Source organism: Bicyclus anynana, chromosome 11, assembly GCF_947172395.1.
Source record: "Bicyclus anynana chromosome 11, ilBicAnyn1.1, whole genome shotgun sequence".
In the NCBI taxonomy this organism is placed as follows: domain Eukaryota; kingdom Metazoa; phylum Arthropoda; class Insecta; order Lepidoptera; family Nymphalidae; genus Bicyclus; species Bicyclus anynana.
In genome coordinates this window covers 385,198-400,270 of record NC_069093.1, presented here as the reverse complement: position 1 = coordinate 400,270, position 15,073 = coordinate 385,198, and the positions used below count along the sequence as shown (strand labels likewise).

At 35.6% G+C, this 15,073-nt stretch overlaps 2 protein-coding genes across 3 annotated transcripts; both read left to right on the top strand.

Annotated features, from left to right (window-relative positions):
• Nucleotides 1-182: 182 nt before the first annotated feature.
• Nucleotides 183-9,205, top strand: LOC112055735 (zinc finger protein 271-like). Of its 2 annotated transcripts, XM_024095930.2 has the most exons (9): nt 183-510; nt 994-1,168; nt 1,815-1,907; nt 2,828-2,962; nt 3,847-4,074; nt 4,819-5,022; nt 5,533-5,597; nt 6,328-6,389; nt 7,132-9,205. In XM_024095930.2, exons 1-9 carry the CDS (start codon nt 425-427, stop codon nt 8,628-8,630), a joined length of 2,547 nt encoding a protein of 848 aa, XP_023951698.2. In that variant the 5' UTR covers nt 183-424; the 3' UTR covers nt 8,631-9,205. The 2 variants fall into 2 exon arrangements, with proteins under 2 accessions (XP_023951698.2, XP_052740351.1); XM_052884391.1 differs by lacking the exons at nt 183-510; nt 994-1,168; nt 1,815-1,907 and adding an exon at nt 3,091-3,257 and having other exon boundaries at nt 2,830-2,962.
• Nucleotides 9,206-12,726: 3,521 nt separating this feature from the next.
• LOC112055736 (oxidized purine nucleoside triphosphate hydrolase) lies at nt 12,727-14,980 on the top strand. The gene is made up of 2 exons (XM_024095931.2): nt 12,727-13,282; nt 13,998-14,980. Exons 1-2 carry the CDS (start codon nt 13,051-13,053, stop codon nt 14,267-14,269), a joined length of 504 nt encoding a protein of 167 aa, XP_023951699.2. The 5' UTR covers nt 12,727-13,050; the 3' UTR covers nt 14,270-14,980.
• The last annotated feature ends 93 nt before the right edge of the window (nt 14,981-15,073 follow it).

Genomic DNA, 15,073 nt, shown 5'->3' with positions numbered 1-15,073 from the left:
ACTTTGTTGAAAAAACAAAGACGTCTGTCAGCTGTCACTGTCCTTGTCGACTTGTCGTCTTTGCCACAGTAGATATAATAAGTCTTTGCTCTTTGGAGTTTGCCTTCATGTTCACTTGACGCATTTATTAAATAATAATAAAATTTGACGTTTGTGGAGTTTGCACTTTGCTGCATTTGTCGTCTGTGGTTTGTTGTTGATTGTGTTTGTGTTCTGTTGTGCGTGCTCATTATTAAAAAAAAATTATTGTATTATTTTAATAAAGATTCACTTTTCATAATTATTTTATGGTCTATATATCTATGTTTTATTGTTTATTGATTTTGATTAAGTAGATATCCATATCGTAAGCTTAAGCTATTTTCCTAGCCGCGGCAGTTTAAGTGGGTGAGCGTGATTGTGTTAGAGAAAACAAATATTGGAAATGCGCTGTTGTGTGCCTTTCTGCAGGAACACTGCGGACAATGTGCGCTCAGCAAAGGGCAGGCACGAGGGAATCACTTTCCACAGGTGAGTGTGTTGTCGGCAAATAGGTAGCTACACTCAAACTGCAGTCATTAACTGTTCACGTCGCGGCTCAGCTCATCAGCTGCCAGCAGTCTTTTTTCCCTCACACATCTGGCATCTGGCTTACATCTCAGGCTGCAATGTCACTCGCCGACAGTCAGAGATAAGCTGGTCGCAGTAGAGTTGAACTTTCTTAAATTACTGATCTGACCATCAGAATATGTTGTGCCACTATGTTGCTGACGGCAAGTGAAGTGTGGCCCCGTGTGAAACAATTTCTAGGTTTGTTAGAGGTCTTATCATTCCATGGATTCACTGCATTCTTGCTGAGGCAATCACATGGCAGAGAGAAAACCTTCAAACATAACCTAGGCTTTGAGACCAACAGCTGTAGAGTAGTAGTAGTAGCTGTTCTCTGCTTGTGTTGTTCTCCTGGCCAAATTAGGTATAATCTTACTGTGTGCCTAAGTAAGTGGTAATTTCCAGTTTCCCCAGTGAAGAACATCTACGTGCAGCTTGGCTCCAAGCTCTGGGCAAAGAGGACACTCCGCTGCCAGACTCTGCTGTGGTCTGCTCACAGCATTTTCTAAGTGATGACATCAGTGAGTCAGTCAGTGGCTCGAAACAGATTGTCCTGGGAGCTGTTCCTTCAACAGTGCTGGTAATGTATTCACAGTGTCATCTTATGTGTTTTTTTTTTTTATTCTATATAAGTTATCCCTTGACTACAATCTCACCTGACGGTAAGTGATGATGCAATCTAAGATGGAAGCGAGCTACCTTGTTAGGAGTAGGATGAAAGTCCACACCCCTTTCAGTTTCTACATGACATCATACTGGAATGCTAAATCGCATGGTGGTATGTCTTTGTTGGTAGGGTGGTAACTAGCCACATTTGAAGCCTCCCACCAGCCAGAAAACCTCAATCGGCCCAGCCGGGGATCTAACCCAGGACCTCTGTCTTGTGAATCTACAGTGCATACCAATGGCCACGAAGCCTGTCAAAATATTCAGTTCAGTTGCAGCATTGCTGTGAAGGACTAGTAGGATATATATTTGACACCCCCGTGGTGCAGGTTAGTGACCCTGCATTTTACATCCATGACCATGGTTAGATTCCAACAGCTGGAAAATCTTTGTGTGATGAGCATGGGTGTTTTCCAGTGTCTATGGTATTTATACATTATAAGTATATTCATAATTAGTTATAAATATACACAATTATTATGGTAAAATCTTAGTATCCATAAGGCTTTACTTTAGGGCTAAGTAGTAATGTGAGTATTGTGTATTTTTTAAATTTACAGGTTTGCATGATGTGCCTGGACACAGACAGCAAGCAGGTTCTAATGAGTAAATACAAGTTGGATGAAGCATATGAAGAATTTATTGGTTTTCCTGTAAGTTGTTCACTTGTATTACTGTCTAATGGTTATCATATTATTATGAAATGGAAAATGACTTTTATTCATAAGTGTTTTTAATTTTTTATGACTATCTATACTAATATAAAGAGGTTAAGTTTGTAGAATTGTTGGGGATTATCTCTGGATTTACTGAATCAATTTGGAAAATTATTTTCTTATTTGTGAGTGTCTTGAACTATATTTTATTCCAATATTCTCATTAGAATGGAAACTATGTGGGTGAAATGAAGAAAGAAAGGAAGAAAGTTAGCAGTGCGTTATGGCGAAATTTGTTTGGAAGGGAGGTACTTTATAGATAGACCTCCGCTTAGAAGATGTTGTAACTAGGCAGAGGAAAGAGGACTAAGGAGGAACAAACTCATGGGCATCCTCTAATTTGGAAATAAAAATATCAGACCACACTTTTTTCACTTCTATTTTTTAAATTCATTGTTTCATTTTGCATAATTGCTAATTTGCATACATACCAAAATAGCCCAGTGTATGTGACGTCTGCCTCCAATTCCGGAGGGTGTGGGTTCGAATCCGGTCCGGGGCATGCACCTCCAACTTTTCAGTTGTGTGCATTTAAAGAAATTAAATATCATGTGTCTCAGGTGAAGGAAAACATTGTGAGGAAACCTGCATACCGGAGAATTATCTTAATTCTCTGCATGTGTGAAGTCTGTCAATCCGTATTGGGCCAGTGTGGTGGACTATAGGCCTTACCTCTCTCATTCTGAGAGGAGACTCGAGCTCAGTAGTGAGCCGAATATGTGGGTTGATGACGACAATACATACTGAACAGACTTTTTAAGTTGCACACAACTTAAAAATGTATATGACTGTAGTTGAATGTGCCTGAATACTATGTGATACTTCTGATGAATTTTTGAACAGTGCAGTTGTTTCAGGTGTGTGATCTAAGCAGTCTGAAACAAACACTGTGTGTACTGTGTGCTCACAGACTGATAAACGTCAGCAGATTTAGAGACAACAGCTTGAGAGCTCGCTCACTGATGAAGGACTTAGTTGAGAAACACAATCTTGTAAGTACTTTAATTGTGAACTTGTTAGAGTCATTTCAAAATTGTCTCTGTACGAAATTTTGTTTAGACTAGATCTCTCAGTGGACAATTATAAATTATTTACATACTTTTTTTTTGTTCTTTACAAGTTAGCCCTTGACTACTATCTCACCTGATGATGCAGTCGAAGATTTAAGCGAGCTTACTTGTTATTTGGAGGATGAAATCCACACTCCTTTTGGTTTCTACACGGCATCGTGCCAGAACGCTAACTAGCCACGGCCGAAGCCTCGAAGAATAAATACTTAATTATTTAGTAAGATACACTTTATTTTTTTTTGTTTTATAGTTTTATGATTATCATCACATCAACATCAGCACATCAAATATAAGTACAGTACTGTGTAAGTACAGTAGCCATTTTTGTAGTTTTGACTGTGATGTCTTTGGATTGGAGCATATTCTTTTTTTATTTTTCATGGAATCATATGAAAAATCATGTCCCCAGTTGCCAGTACACGAGTAGCTACTCTACTCTTTGTTAACATTGTTGAAGATTTTTTTTAGGAAAACTTTCGACAGTCTCTAAATTCTCGAAGCTAAGGGTTTGGCGATTGGAGACACGAGATCCTTTTCATATCCTGAAGAACATATCAAATTACGTTTGATACTTGTACAGTTGAGAATCTGGTTTCTAGACCCTCAAAACCTTCTTCCTTTCATAGTCACCTAAGAGCAAAACTCCACAGATGATTACAGTACTGAAGGATATGCGTAGGTTCAACTTACAGCTTTCATAAACAATTGCAGGGGGCATCATTGACAGCTATTTCAGAGACATCAAACTGTTATTGGGGTAATGCGGGCCGAAGCCCAGATGGTGTATGAAACATAATTTGTTTCAGATAACAATGCGACATGTGAAAATGATGAGCAGGGAGACAAATCTACTAAAGAGTAGATTTGTGATGACCACCCCGGGGCCTGACCAGTGCGACTTGCACATTGTAGAAGAACTCAATGAAGACAAACAAACAGAATCAAATGAAATTATTCACAAAGACGAAGAAACATTTGTAGTGAAATCTGAAGGAAATTGTGACTATGTGTTGGTGGATGAACACATGGAAGTGGTAAGTGTCATGCTTCTATAGGTAGTGATGCGTTTGTTGTAGTTTTAATGTTTAAAGTATGTTCATAATAATTTAACCAAAGGAGATGGTCCATTTCAGGTCCACTCTTGTACCCCGTATCATTCAAGGATTTTATTAAAATATAAATAAGTGAATATATCTAAATAAAAAGATATTAATAAAATTAAAACCCAAATTTTTGAGTTATATCAAGATTTCGGCCGCAACTATGATATGACAATTGACAGCAAACGTCAAATCGACTACTGCATTGAAAACGTCATCAATAGGGGAGAATGAATATTACTTCAAAATAATTAAGTAAATTCGTAGCTTTGTATAATCAAAAATAGTTTAAAAAAAAAATTCTTTTATTTCCGCCAGGGTACAATGACCTGAGCTCTTGGGCTCCATACAATTTTGGACGAAATAAATTTAAGAATAAAATAAATTGAATAAAAGAAATGAAAATAAAACTGTTGCACACCACACTAGGTTAAAAATAATTTCTATTTCTTCCAAAGATAGTGCATATGTTTTAATAATAAACTACCACATGAAACCACGGGAATCTCTCTCAAAGTTTTTATTAAACGCAAACTTATAGAAAAGTCTCATTACAGTGTTAAAGATCGTATAAACAATAAAAAAGCTTTGGTGCCCTCGGAAGTTTAATTTTAAGTTTTGACTATTATTACTCATGTCATTTCGAAAGCTAATATATGAACTTTGACTTTATCTCAGGGACAGTACCCAGTGTCTGATGAGATAGTGTTGGAATCAAAACTACTGGGCGATGCTCTGCAGGAGGCTGCATCTGTGGAGCATGTGACCAGGGTACGGGATCTGATCAAGTATGAAAGCGATACCTTCGAGTGCTCACTTTGTTCTGAGGTGTTTCTCCAAGAACAAGAGTATGATGCTCACATTATGAGTACGCATCTTCAGGTGAGTTCTGTTAATAGGGTAGTTGACTCATATAAAATTTATTATAAACAATATTAATTTTGTATAGTACATGGAATAAGGGTACATGAAATATATCGATATTAATTAATAAAAGTTAAGGATTTCATAGAAAACTTAATTTAAAGATGTAATGCATCAATTCTACGAAACGTCAGAAACGATGTCGTCCATTTTGTGACGTCACAATGTCACTTGATAGAATAATTAATAAATAATATTTTTGACAAACACTAAACCATTTATTTAACGTTTAGTGTTTATGTGACGTCATGAAATGATAAAATATATACCATCATGGCCGACAGGGCTCGTATTGCCAAAAAAACATTTCAAAATGAAAAAAAATTATGTATGTCTAAATGAAATTTGATAATTTTTTTTCAATCTAGTAGAACAATAATGAACATTTTAAGACAATTTTAAAACTAGTGTCAACTAGCCTATTCGCGAAGTTGTGGCGGTCACATGAGTTTGTTTTATGTGTTGCAGCATGGTGACGGTGACAGTGAGTGTGTGACAGCCGATAGCACTGATCAGGATATTGCTGAGCACAAGTTAGTATACTCTGGATGCAGGGGCGTGCACTTCATATAGGCACAGATGCAGTGCTTACTAGTTATCTCATATCATACTCGATACTCATATCTTATCGTACTTATTATCAAACTGTATTGGAGAAGTAAATGAACTAAAAATATCCAATTTTTAATAAACAATTTTTACTGTTAAACTCGGGAATAAAAATTGCCAAAAAAAGCAATTAAATCCATACGTTTTTTTCTCTTAGCAGACATTGTTTACTTCTTTTTAAAATCTTATTTCGACCTTGGGTTCAAGCCTTTTAAAGCGTTTTTACTGCATTCTAATCACTTTAGGTTCAAAATAGTTAGAATCCAGAATCAAAATGTAAAAATAAACTGTCAGAGATGTTGTTTACTTTACAAAAAACCAATCACGATGCTTTAAAATTATTTCATAATAAACTGCACATAACCTTAAAATCAAATTTCAAAGATTTAATACCCCATGTTTTAAAGGGTTTAAAGTAATATTTGTTTAATAGTACAAAAAATCCAATAAAATGATGTATTGTTGTAATTTAATTTTTAAACTTCTGTACATTGTCTGGCATTGTTCTTTCTATTTTGTATAATATAATTACTTCAAACAGTGTCTACCCTAGTTAAAACCTTAGTGCACGCCATTGTCTGCATGCGGTTCACTGGAGCCTTCTCTACTCTGCAGTACAATCAGTATACATACTCACATGACTATATTTTACAGGCACGCACTTCAGATTCTCGATGATAACTGTACTCCCTCTGCAGAAGTAGTTCAATATTCAGGTGAGTGACTAATAAAAAAGAATAATTTGGAAATTTTATAAATAAATTAGAAAATAAAAATTAGAAATATACATGTTAAGTTTATATCACCTCTTTTGCCACAAATTGCCTTAAACCGTATCAACTATATTGGGATACCCAAAATATCATTTTCTAGCAAGAATGTATTCAAATCAGGAAGGACTTATCTTATCTTATACTTAGTTATATGTATTTTTAGCAGAAGGCCTCAAAAGTGGTTTTGAAAAATAAGAAAACCAATGTTAAAAAAAGGTTTCACAATATTTGTCAGGACACCTTAACAAACCATACTGTAACTAAAATAAGACCCTAGAATGGCAGAGAATGACCTTGAGTGGAATCACGCACTTGTGAACGTTGTGTGTAGGGTTAAAGGCGCCTTTGACTGTTAATAATCACTACCCTTTTCCACTGAAATCACTTTCCTCGCCTATCCAAAGTAACATATAAAATATTACACAACAAGAAATGTAGACGGCTCGAACGCCACGAGCATACTGAAGCCGACCATACGACGAGAGCCTCATATCGCAAGTCGTTCCCGCCAACCGATCGCTACCCCTCTCTAACTCCCTATTCTTAACGGAAACAAGTTGTTTAACAAGTTAATTTAAAATTTATGTTTTGAAGTCGGTTGTATTTTTTTTGATATCTGTAAAAAATTAAATTGCAACTTCAGAAAAAAGAAAAAATTAGAGAAAATGTACTTGTATTGTTTCAGTCGCTCCTCCTCTGCTTTCGATACTCACAAACAAAGAAGCTGACACAATCATCAAAAGTGATCCAGTACTTGATATTAACAACTGCAGATTAGACAACCTCTCGTCTGATACCAACAATCAAGTAGCCAACACAGACATTAGTGCATTCACAAACAGTCGATCGCAGACACAACGATCTGGAGAATGTGTCATCTCTTGTGACAGGCCACATGTTGACACTGCATCTACAGAGTCTCATTGTCAGACAACAAGTGCACTTGCACACACACACACAGACAATATGCTTACTCACACCGGTGATAAGCCTTATTCTTGTAACATATGTCAATATAAATGTAAACGGAAAAGTCACTTAATTATTCACATGCGTACTCACACTGGTGAGAAGCCTTATTCCTGTAACTTGTGTGAATATAAATGTAACCAAAATTGCCAATTAGTGATCCACATGAGAACTCACACTGGTGAAAAGCCTTATTCTTGTGAGTTGTGTGAATATAAATGTGGAGTAAAAATTAGCCTAGTAAGACACATGTCATTACATAGTGGTGAAAAGCTCTACGCTTGTAATATATGTGATTATAAATGTAACAAAAATAGCCAATTAGTAATCCACATCAGAACGCACACTGGTGAAAAGCCTTATTCTTGTAAGTTGTGTGAATATAAATGTAAAGTAAAAAGTAGCCTAGTGAGACACATGTTATTACATACTGGTGAAAAGCCTTATTCTTGTAATTTATGTGACTATAAATGTAATGAAAATAGTAGCCTAGTAAAACACATGAGAATTCACACTGGTGTAAAGCATTACTCTTGTAAATTCTGTGAATACATATGTAACCAAAATAGGCACTTAGTAACCCACATGCGTTCTCACACTGGTGAAAAACTTTATTCTTGTAAGTTATGTGAATATAAATGTAATGGAAAGAATCGCCTGGTTATTCACATGCGTACTCACACTGGTGAAAAGCCTTATTCTTGTAAGTTATGTGACTATAAATGCAACGAAAATGGTAGCCTAGTAATACACATGAGAGTTCACACTGGTGAAAAGCCTTATTCTTGTAAGTTCTGTGAATATAAATGTAAAGTAAAAAGTAGTCTAATTACTCACATGCGTACTCACACTGGTGAAAAGCCTTATTCTTGTAACTTGTGTGAATTTAAATGTAATCGAAATAACAACTTAGTTATCCACAAAAGAACTCACACTGATGAAAAGCCTTATTCTTGCGAGTTGTGTGAATATAAATGTAGAGTTAAAATTAGCCTAGTAAAACACATGTTGTTACATACTCGTAAAAAGCGCCACGCTTGTAAACTATGTGGTTATAAATGTACGCAAAATAGCCACTTAGTAGTCCACATGCGTAAACACACTGGTGATAAGCCTTATTCTTGCGAGTTGTGCAATTATAAATGTAAAGGAAAAAGTGGCCTAGTTAGTCACATGCGCACTCACACTAGTGGAGGGCCTTATTTATTCTTGTGAGTTGTGTGAGTACAAATTTTCACACTGTGGTAATCTTCAGCAGCACATGATCATGCTCACCAGCAGGGGCCTGTAACACACCCACACAAAGCTAGGTTCATTCACACATACAGCTCTCGCAAGTTAAATGAACACTGGCACAGGTCAGTGTGTGAGTGAGCGTTTATAATGGTGTGCAGTTGTGTTAGCTGTACTCGTAGAAGCGAATGTGAGTAGGTAGGTAGGTAAGGCAAATTTTTAGTCAGATTGTTTTTTGAATCGTCAGGAAAATTTTAGTTGTGCTTAAGTTTAAGTTGCGCGCCACTATATTTGTAATGCAGCGGAAGGGAAGCAAAGAGAGCGCCGCTATTGATCGGCAATATGTCATTTTGTCTCTTGACATTTACCACTTTATAAAATGGTACACTCCTTAGTTATGACAAAGTTAAATACTTTGAATTGTAATTTTATTATTGATCAATTAAATAATTATGTAGGTACTATGAATTAGTATTAATTTTATTTATTAACTTTTGTCTGTATGTATTTCAAATGGTTGCATATATGAAATAAAGATATTATTATTTTATAAATTGTTTTGTCGTTTTTTTTGTGTTCAACTAAATCTATGACGAATCGCTCGACTGTAAACTGTTTTTTTGGTAGCAGAGGATGTTTTAAATTGAAGGTCACTCTTTTAAGCGAATCTTTGACGTTTTTTTGGGTAATATTTTGGTGTCAATTTGGCAAGATCGTTTGTGCTCTTGGGAGTCTTTGTTTTATTTCTTTTTCTCCCTTGGCTGTAAGCATTTCAAGGAGTTTAAGCATGTCTGCTTTAACAAACCAGTAACAGAGTGGTTAGTGTGCGGATTACTAGGTTCTGGTACCTCCAGAGTATTTCAATATTGGGGTCTGGTCTTGTCTGGATCACTGGCTGTGCCCTCAGCTCCAAGCCATACAGATTACATAGCCATACTCCAGATTGGTTTTAGAACGTTCTTGTACACAAATAGCTTGTTACTAAGCGAAGTACAGTGCAGTCTAGAGTTTTTATGTGCTTGCCAGGTTTGTCTCCTATCTAGAAGACTAACTAAATGTTTGGCTTGGCTTCATGATGGTTTTTTTACCAAATCTCTGGACACTTGGCATCTGAGAGTAAATATGATGGATCCGCTGGCTAGATTGGAACCCGCTGGCTTTGATTCTCCAAGCTCGCATCCACAGATCTAGATGCTAAGATAGTTTTGAAGTATCAGCCAAGTCCACAGAATACAGAGTATAGAGCACTGGTCCCAACACTGAACCTTGCTGGACACCTGACTTGATATTGTAAAACTTAGAATATTCTGTCTTCTAAGTAGGATTTAAGCAGAGCATAAGAGTCTTGATAGCCTAGTGGATATGACGTCTACCTTCGATTCGAAGAGCGTAGGTTTGAATCCAATCCGGGGCATGCACAACTTCATTTATGTACATTTTAAGAAATAGTTATGTGCATTTTAAGAAAGGTATCACGTGTCTCAAATGGTGAAGGAATCATCGTGAGAAAATCTGCATAACTGAGAGTTTTCTTAAGTATACTCGAAATTTACTGAGATGACTTTTTTACACAACAATAATGGCCGACTATGAATCAAAGACAATCAGTAGGGTTGAGAAGTTAACGGCAGGCATCGGAACGATATCAAGTAGGTATCGTTATAACTGAAATACCTAAACTAAAACATCCGTTACTATACTTTGTAATCTTAAAAGGGAACGTATAGTAACGTTTGTCGGTTGTGTGCATTTTAAGAAATTAAATATCACGTGTCACAAACGGTGAACGGTGCACGGTTTATGCCTATGGGTACGCGTGGTTAAGAAATGGGGTAATCTTTTTTTATTATTATTATAAATATACTTAAACAATGCCCCAAAGTAAGCATACAGAGTAGCTTGTGTTATGGGTGCTAAGATAGTTGATATTATAGTATTAATATACAATTATATACTACATATAAATACTTATATACACTAAGCTCATCACACAAATATTTTCCAGTTGTGGGAATCGAACCCGCAGCCGTGGATGCAAAAAGCAGGGTCACTACCCACTGCGCCACGCGGCCGTCTCTTTCTTTAATCTTTTGGGGACGTACTAACGTCCAAGATTTGCTTATACTTCAAAAAAGTGTGCACGTATCCACGTACATACTGGGTGTAAGGGACATGATACCGAAAACTGCGTGAAGAGGTTAAATTTAGTTTCCACAACGATATTTTAAATAACAATTACGTGGGAAATGAGAAAATTCAGATTTTGAAAATTTTGAGCACGCAATGTACAGCGAACAATGCGATAACAACGCTCCGCAATCTACTGTGTACGTACGAGTAGGTACGTACGCATCGACAGCAAATCGGCTGGCTACACTTACCTATCTAATACCTATTTTTTATACTTTACAAGTTTTTAACTAGGTACAGGTAATTAACTTACTTCAAGTTGTTTCTCGTTTACGAGACGTTCTGTTGTCATAGTAGGTACAATATTCATGAGTACTGAATTGATTTGATCTAAGCATTTCAAGACTTCTCAGTCAACACACACAAACACACACAATACAAATGACACAATTGTATGAGTATTCATTACAGAAAATCACTACTAACATAATATAGAACATACACAAAGGTTTTTGAATTTTGGTTTGTTTGTCAACAGACCGCCGAACACGAACTAAAGAAAAAATAGCGTAGCGTCTAGCGAAAGGACCTAAAGTTTCAATATTTTGAAAATACCTATTAACCACGCCGCGCGGCTTAGGTTAGAGAGAGATAGCAATTATTTTCCTCGGCACCGGCGGCGGTCGGCAATACAACGTCGCGCAGTTTGTTTGTGACTTTGTATAGATAGATACCTATTAGTCGTGACCTGCCTATTTGACCTCTTAGGAAAACAGCTGATCGCGCGCATTTTGCAAATTAAATTTACATTGCTATTTTTTGTTAAAATCTTGATTTGACGATTTTTATTAAAAATCGTATTGAGATAATGTTATCCATACCAGTGTTTGAATAATGCTACTATTCGTAAGATATCTTTCACGCTATAGAATAACGTGAGCATATGTATTGTATAACATTTTTATTAAAAAACTATTTTTTAAAATAAAATGATTATAAAATATTTCATTTTCCCATCTTTAAACTAACAACATATCAATTATTAAAGAATCATTCATTATCATTTATCGATAAGTTAACGCTCGATGTTATTTACCCATCCTTGCTTTTCATAGACAATCTAGCGTTACGAAATGTCAAATTGCCGTAATCGTAGTTAAGCTGTGCAAATTAATCTCGTTGTGATTTTGTTTTTCAGAAAATAAATGTGAATAAATCGTAAATTCGGTGTAGTTGTTGGTGTAATTCGTACTGTATGCGTATAATAAAGGATTTAGACACTTTGTTCTTTAGAAATTACGTATAACGTAAGTGAAATATGTGATTTTAGTGACAAGACGGGTTTGTTTTGGTGATAAGACTTCTAAGAAAATTTTCGGTATATATCAAGTCTCTCAATTCGCATTTGGCCAGTATGGTGGACTAAGGCCAAAGAGTATAATAAACTCCAAGGAGAAGTGAATCCACATACATGAAAACGTTGGACAAGAAGCAACATTATTTCCGCAATTTCCGCAACGACGAGCAAATAATATTGCTCGTCGTTTTAGCCGTCTGTGTGACCACTTGACAGATGTCATCATGTCATGTGTATTTGTGCAACTTTCCGGCCTAGTTCGGACTACCTTAGTATTTTAGTCGAGTACGAACGATTTTTGGGCGGTAAATCCAAAAATTGTTCGTACTCTACTATTAATATACTTTATAAAATAATAGTCTGTACGGCTTATCAACGTGTTTTGAATTATATAGGCCTTTTATTTATTAATATACTCTGTGGCCGGTGCTTTAAGTATAAACTGTATTATTCTGTGGTATAAAATTTGACGTTTGTGATCAGGGTTCCCAGGGTTAGAGATTTCCACCCAAATTTAGGGGGTAAATAAATGAGATGGAATTTTTTAGGGGGATTTTCAGGGTTTTTTTAACTCTTTAATATGTATTTTTTTAATTATTTCTTTCTTGACCTAGCGACATATAACGACAATTAATATGTAATTTTACAACGAACAACATATTACAGCATATTATTTCTAAATCATTATGAATTTTTATTTTTTAGGTGGACAACTTAATAACTAAGGCGATTTTAGGGGCTTTTGACACAAACCTTAGGGATAAATATTTTTGAGAGTTGGTAACACTGTTTTGTTCACTGATGTGCAGGTGGAGTGCTTTGCTTACTGCTTTTGAATTCTGATAGGAAATTTGAATTAAATCAAATAACTATTACGATTGAGCTTATGTTTTACCTCAATTTATAGTGAAAACAATGTATATTCGTAAACTGTATACGCTCGTATTTCTACGTAACGACACGCACATTTTGTTGGGGCTCAAAAAGCGTGGTTTTGGGGTAAATAAGTGGAACGGTTTTGGCGGGAAAGTCGAAGCCGATGAAACAATACTTGATGCTGCACTCCGGGAGCTGAAGGAAGAGTGTTGTGTGACCGTTGACAGAGATAATTTGAAGAATATCGGTCATTTAGAGTTTACCTTTACAGGTGAGTGTAAAATCTTCGGCGTTGTGATTTCAAGTGCTATGTTTTGTTCAAATAGCTAGTTTTATATCACTTACTAATTAAAAACAACCAGGTACATTGTGTGTGAGAGTCCAGGACTTGTGACCAATGGGTGTAGGGTTAAGGCAAGGCAAAGTTGGAAAGCCTTCCAAACACCACTGGCTTGACCCTCATACCTCATGCCTTAATTTATCACTTCTCCGTTGCCATCTTGATGTCATTGATCCACCTAGTTGTGGGTTTACAACACTTGAGCCTTTCAGTGCAAGATTGCCATGGAACCCATCCAGTCTAAAAAATGTATAGGTACATACAATATAATGCTTACTGCTTGAATACTCCTACTACTAAAATACTCTTTGACGGCCTTCCGTGGCGCAGTAGTATATGCAGTGGATTTTCAAGATAGGAGGTTCTGGGTTCAATCCCCGGCTGGGCTGATTGAGATTTTCACAATTGGTCCAGGTCTGGCAAAGACATACCGCTAAGTGATTTAGCGTTCCGGTATGATGTGTAGAAACCAAAAAAGGGTGTGGATTTTCATACTCCTCCTAACAAGTCAGCCCACTTCCATCTTAGACTGCATCATCACTTACCATCAGCTGAGACTGTAATCAAGGGCTAACTTGTAAAGAATAAAAAAAATACTCCTATGAAATAATACTATCTATAATGATAATTTACTATGTCTTTAAAGGTGAACCTACATTGATGGATGTAAGAGTCTTTTCTGCTACAGTTTTTGAAGGAACCCCCACAGAAACAGATGAGATGTCTCCAAAATGGTTCCCTTACACAGAGATCCCATTTGAAGATATGTGGCCCGACGATGTTATTTGGTTCCCTTATATGTTGAAAGATAAATTATTCTTTGGAAAGTTTCATTACAAAGGTTACGATACAATCTTGAATTATAATGTGGAAGAACTTGAGAGTATGCAGAAGTTTTATCATGATAAAACTAAATAGCCTGTATGTTAGTTAGGGTAATATTAGAAAAGGTAGAATCTCTTCATGATGTAGTTTGTGGAAGCTGAATTTTTTGTATGTCTACTTTTCTTACATAATATGTAAATGTATGTTCTCTGTCTATTATTGGTCATTTTAAAATTTTGTTGAGTTATTATGGTTATCAAATTTTGTTTGTAACTTTGAATTACATATTTTTTTATTTATTCATAATACTGAACACTGAAAGTGCATTTTTAACAAGATGGTAAATGCTTAGCAAACAGAAATATTCTTAGAAAGATTCATGGAAAATAAAAGACTGTTCTTTGTGCTAAAGACAACCCTAATTTATATAATTATTGAAGTAAAGAAAAAAGTATATCTTCTGGGCTTCTGGAACCTTACATACATCTTGCTGTGATGACTGATGATATTTTTTTAGTAACTTGATCTGTGATTACAAGTACTGTACTTAGCTATGAATATAGCGCTTAGAAATAAATAGATAATAAGTAAGGTTTTCTGTTAGACTTTTATCTCTAATTTCCACTAAATGTTATCTTTGGCTGTTTAGTTGAATGGTTGGGAGTTAATAAACCATTCAACTATATGTCCAAACCAAGTAGGTATGTTAAGTATTGATATTTGATTGTGTTTGTTTTGTTAATTTCTTGTAGAATTTGATTTTAAGTATCTATTTGTAATAAACTGTGTTGTAAAAGTCCAAAAGTATTTTTATTCAATCACTTATCAATATACATTTAGGTGTATATTACCATCTGAACTAAATAATATAGAGGCAGAGTTGTTAATATTTGAATA

Excerpts from the sequence above, each read along its gene's own strand:
- LOC112055735 (XM_024095930.2), top strand. The coding sequence starts at position 425 with ATGCGCTGTTGTGTGCCTTTCTGCAGGAACACTGCGGACAATGTGCGC. Across the intron at positions 511-993 it reads GAGGGAATCACTTTCCACAG|TTTCCCCAGTGAAGAACATC; the intron begins GTGAGTGTGTTG and ends GGTAATTTCCAG. Across the intron at positions 4,075-4,818 it reads TGGATGAACACATGGAAGTG|GGACAGTACCCAGTGTCTGA; the intron begins GTAAGTGTCATG and ends ACTTTATCTCAG.
- LOC112055736 (XM_024095931.2), top strand. The coding sequence starts at position 13,051 with ATGTATATTCGTAAACTGTATACGCTCGTATTTCTACGTAACGACACG. Across the intron at positions 13,283-13,997 it reads TTTAGAGTTTACCTTTACAG|GTGAACCTACATTGATGGAT; the intron begins GTGAGTGTAAAA and ends ATGTCTTTAAAG.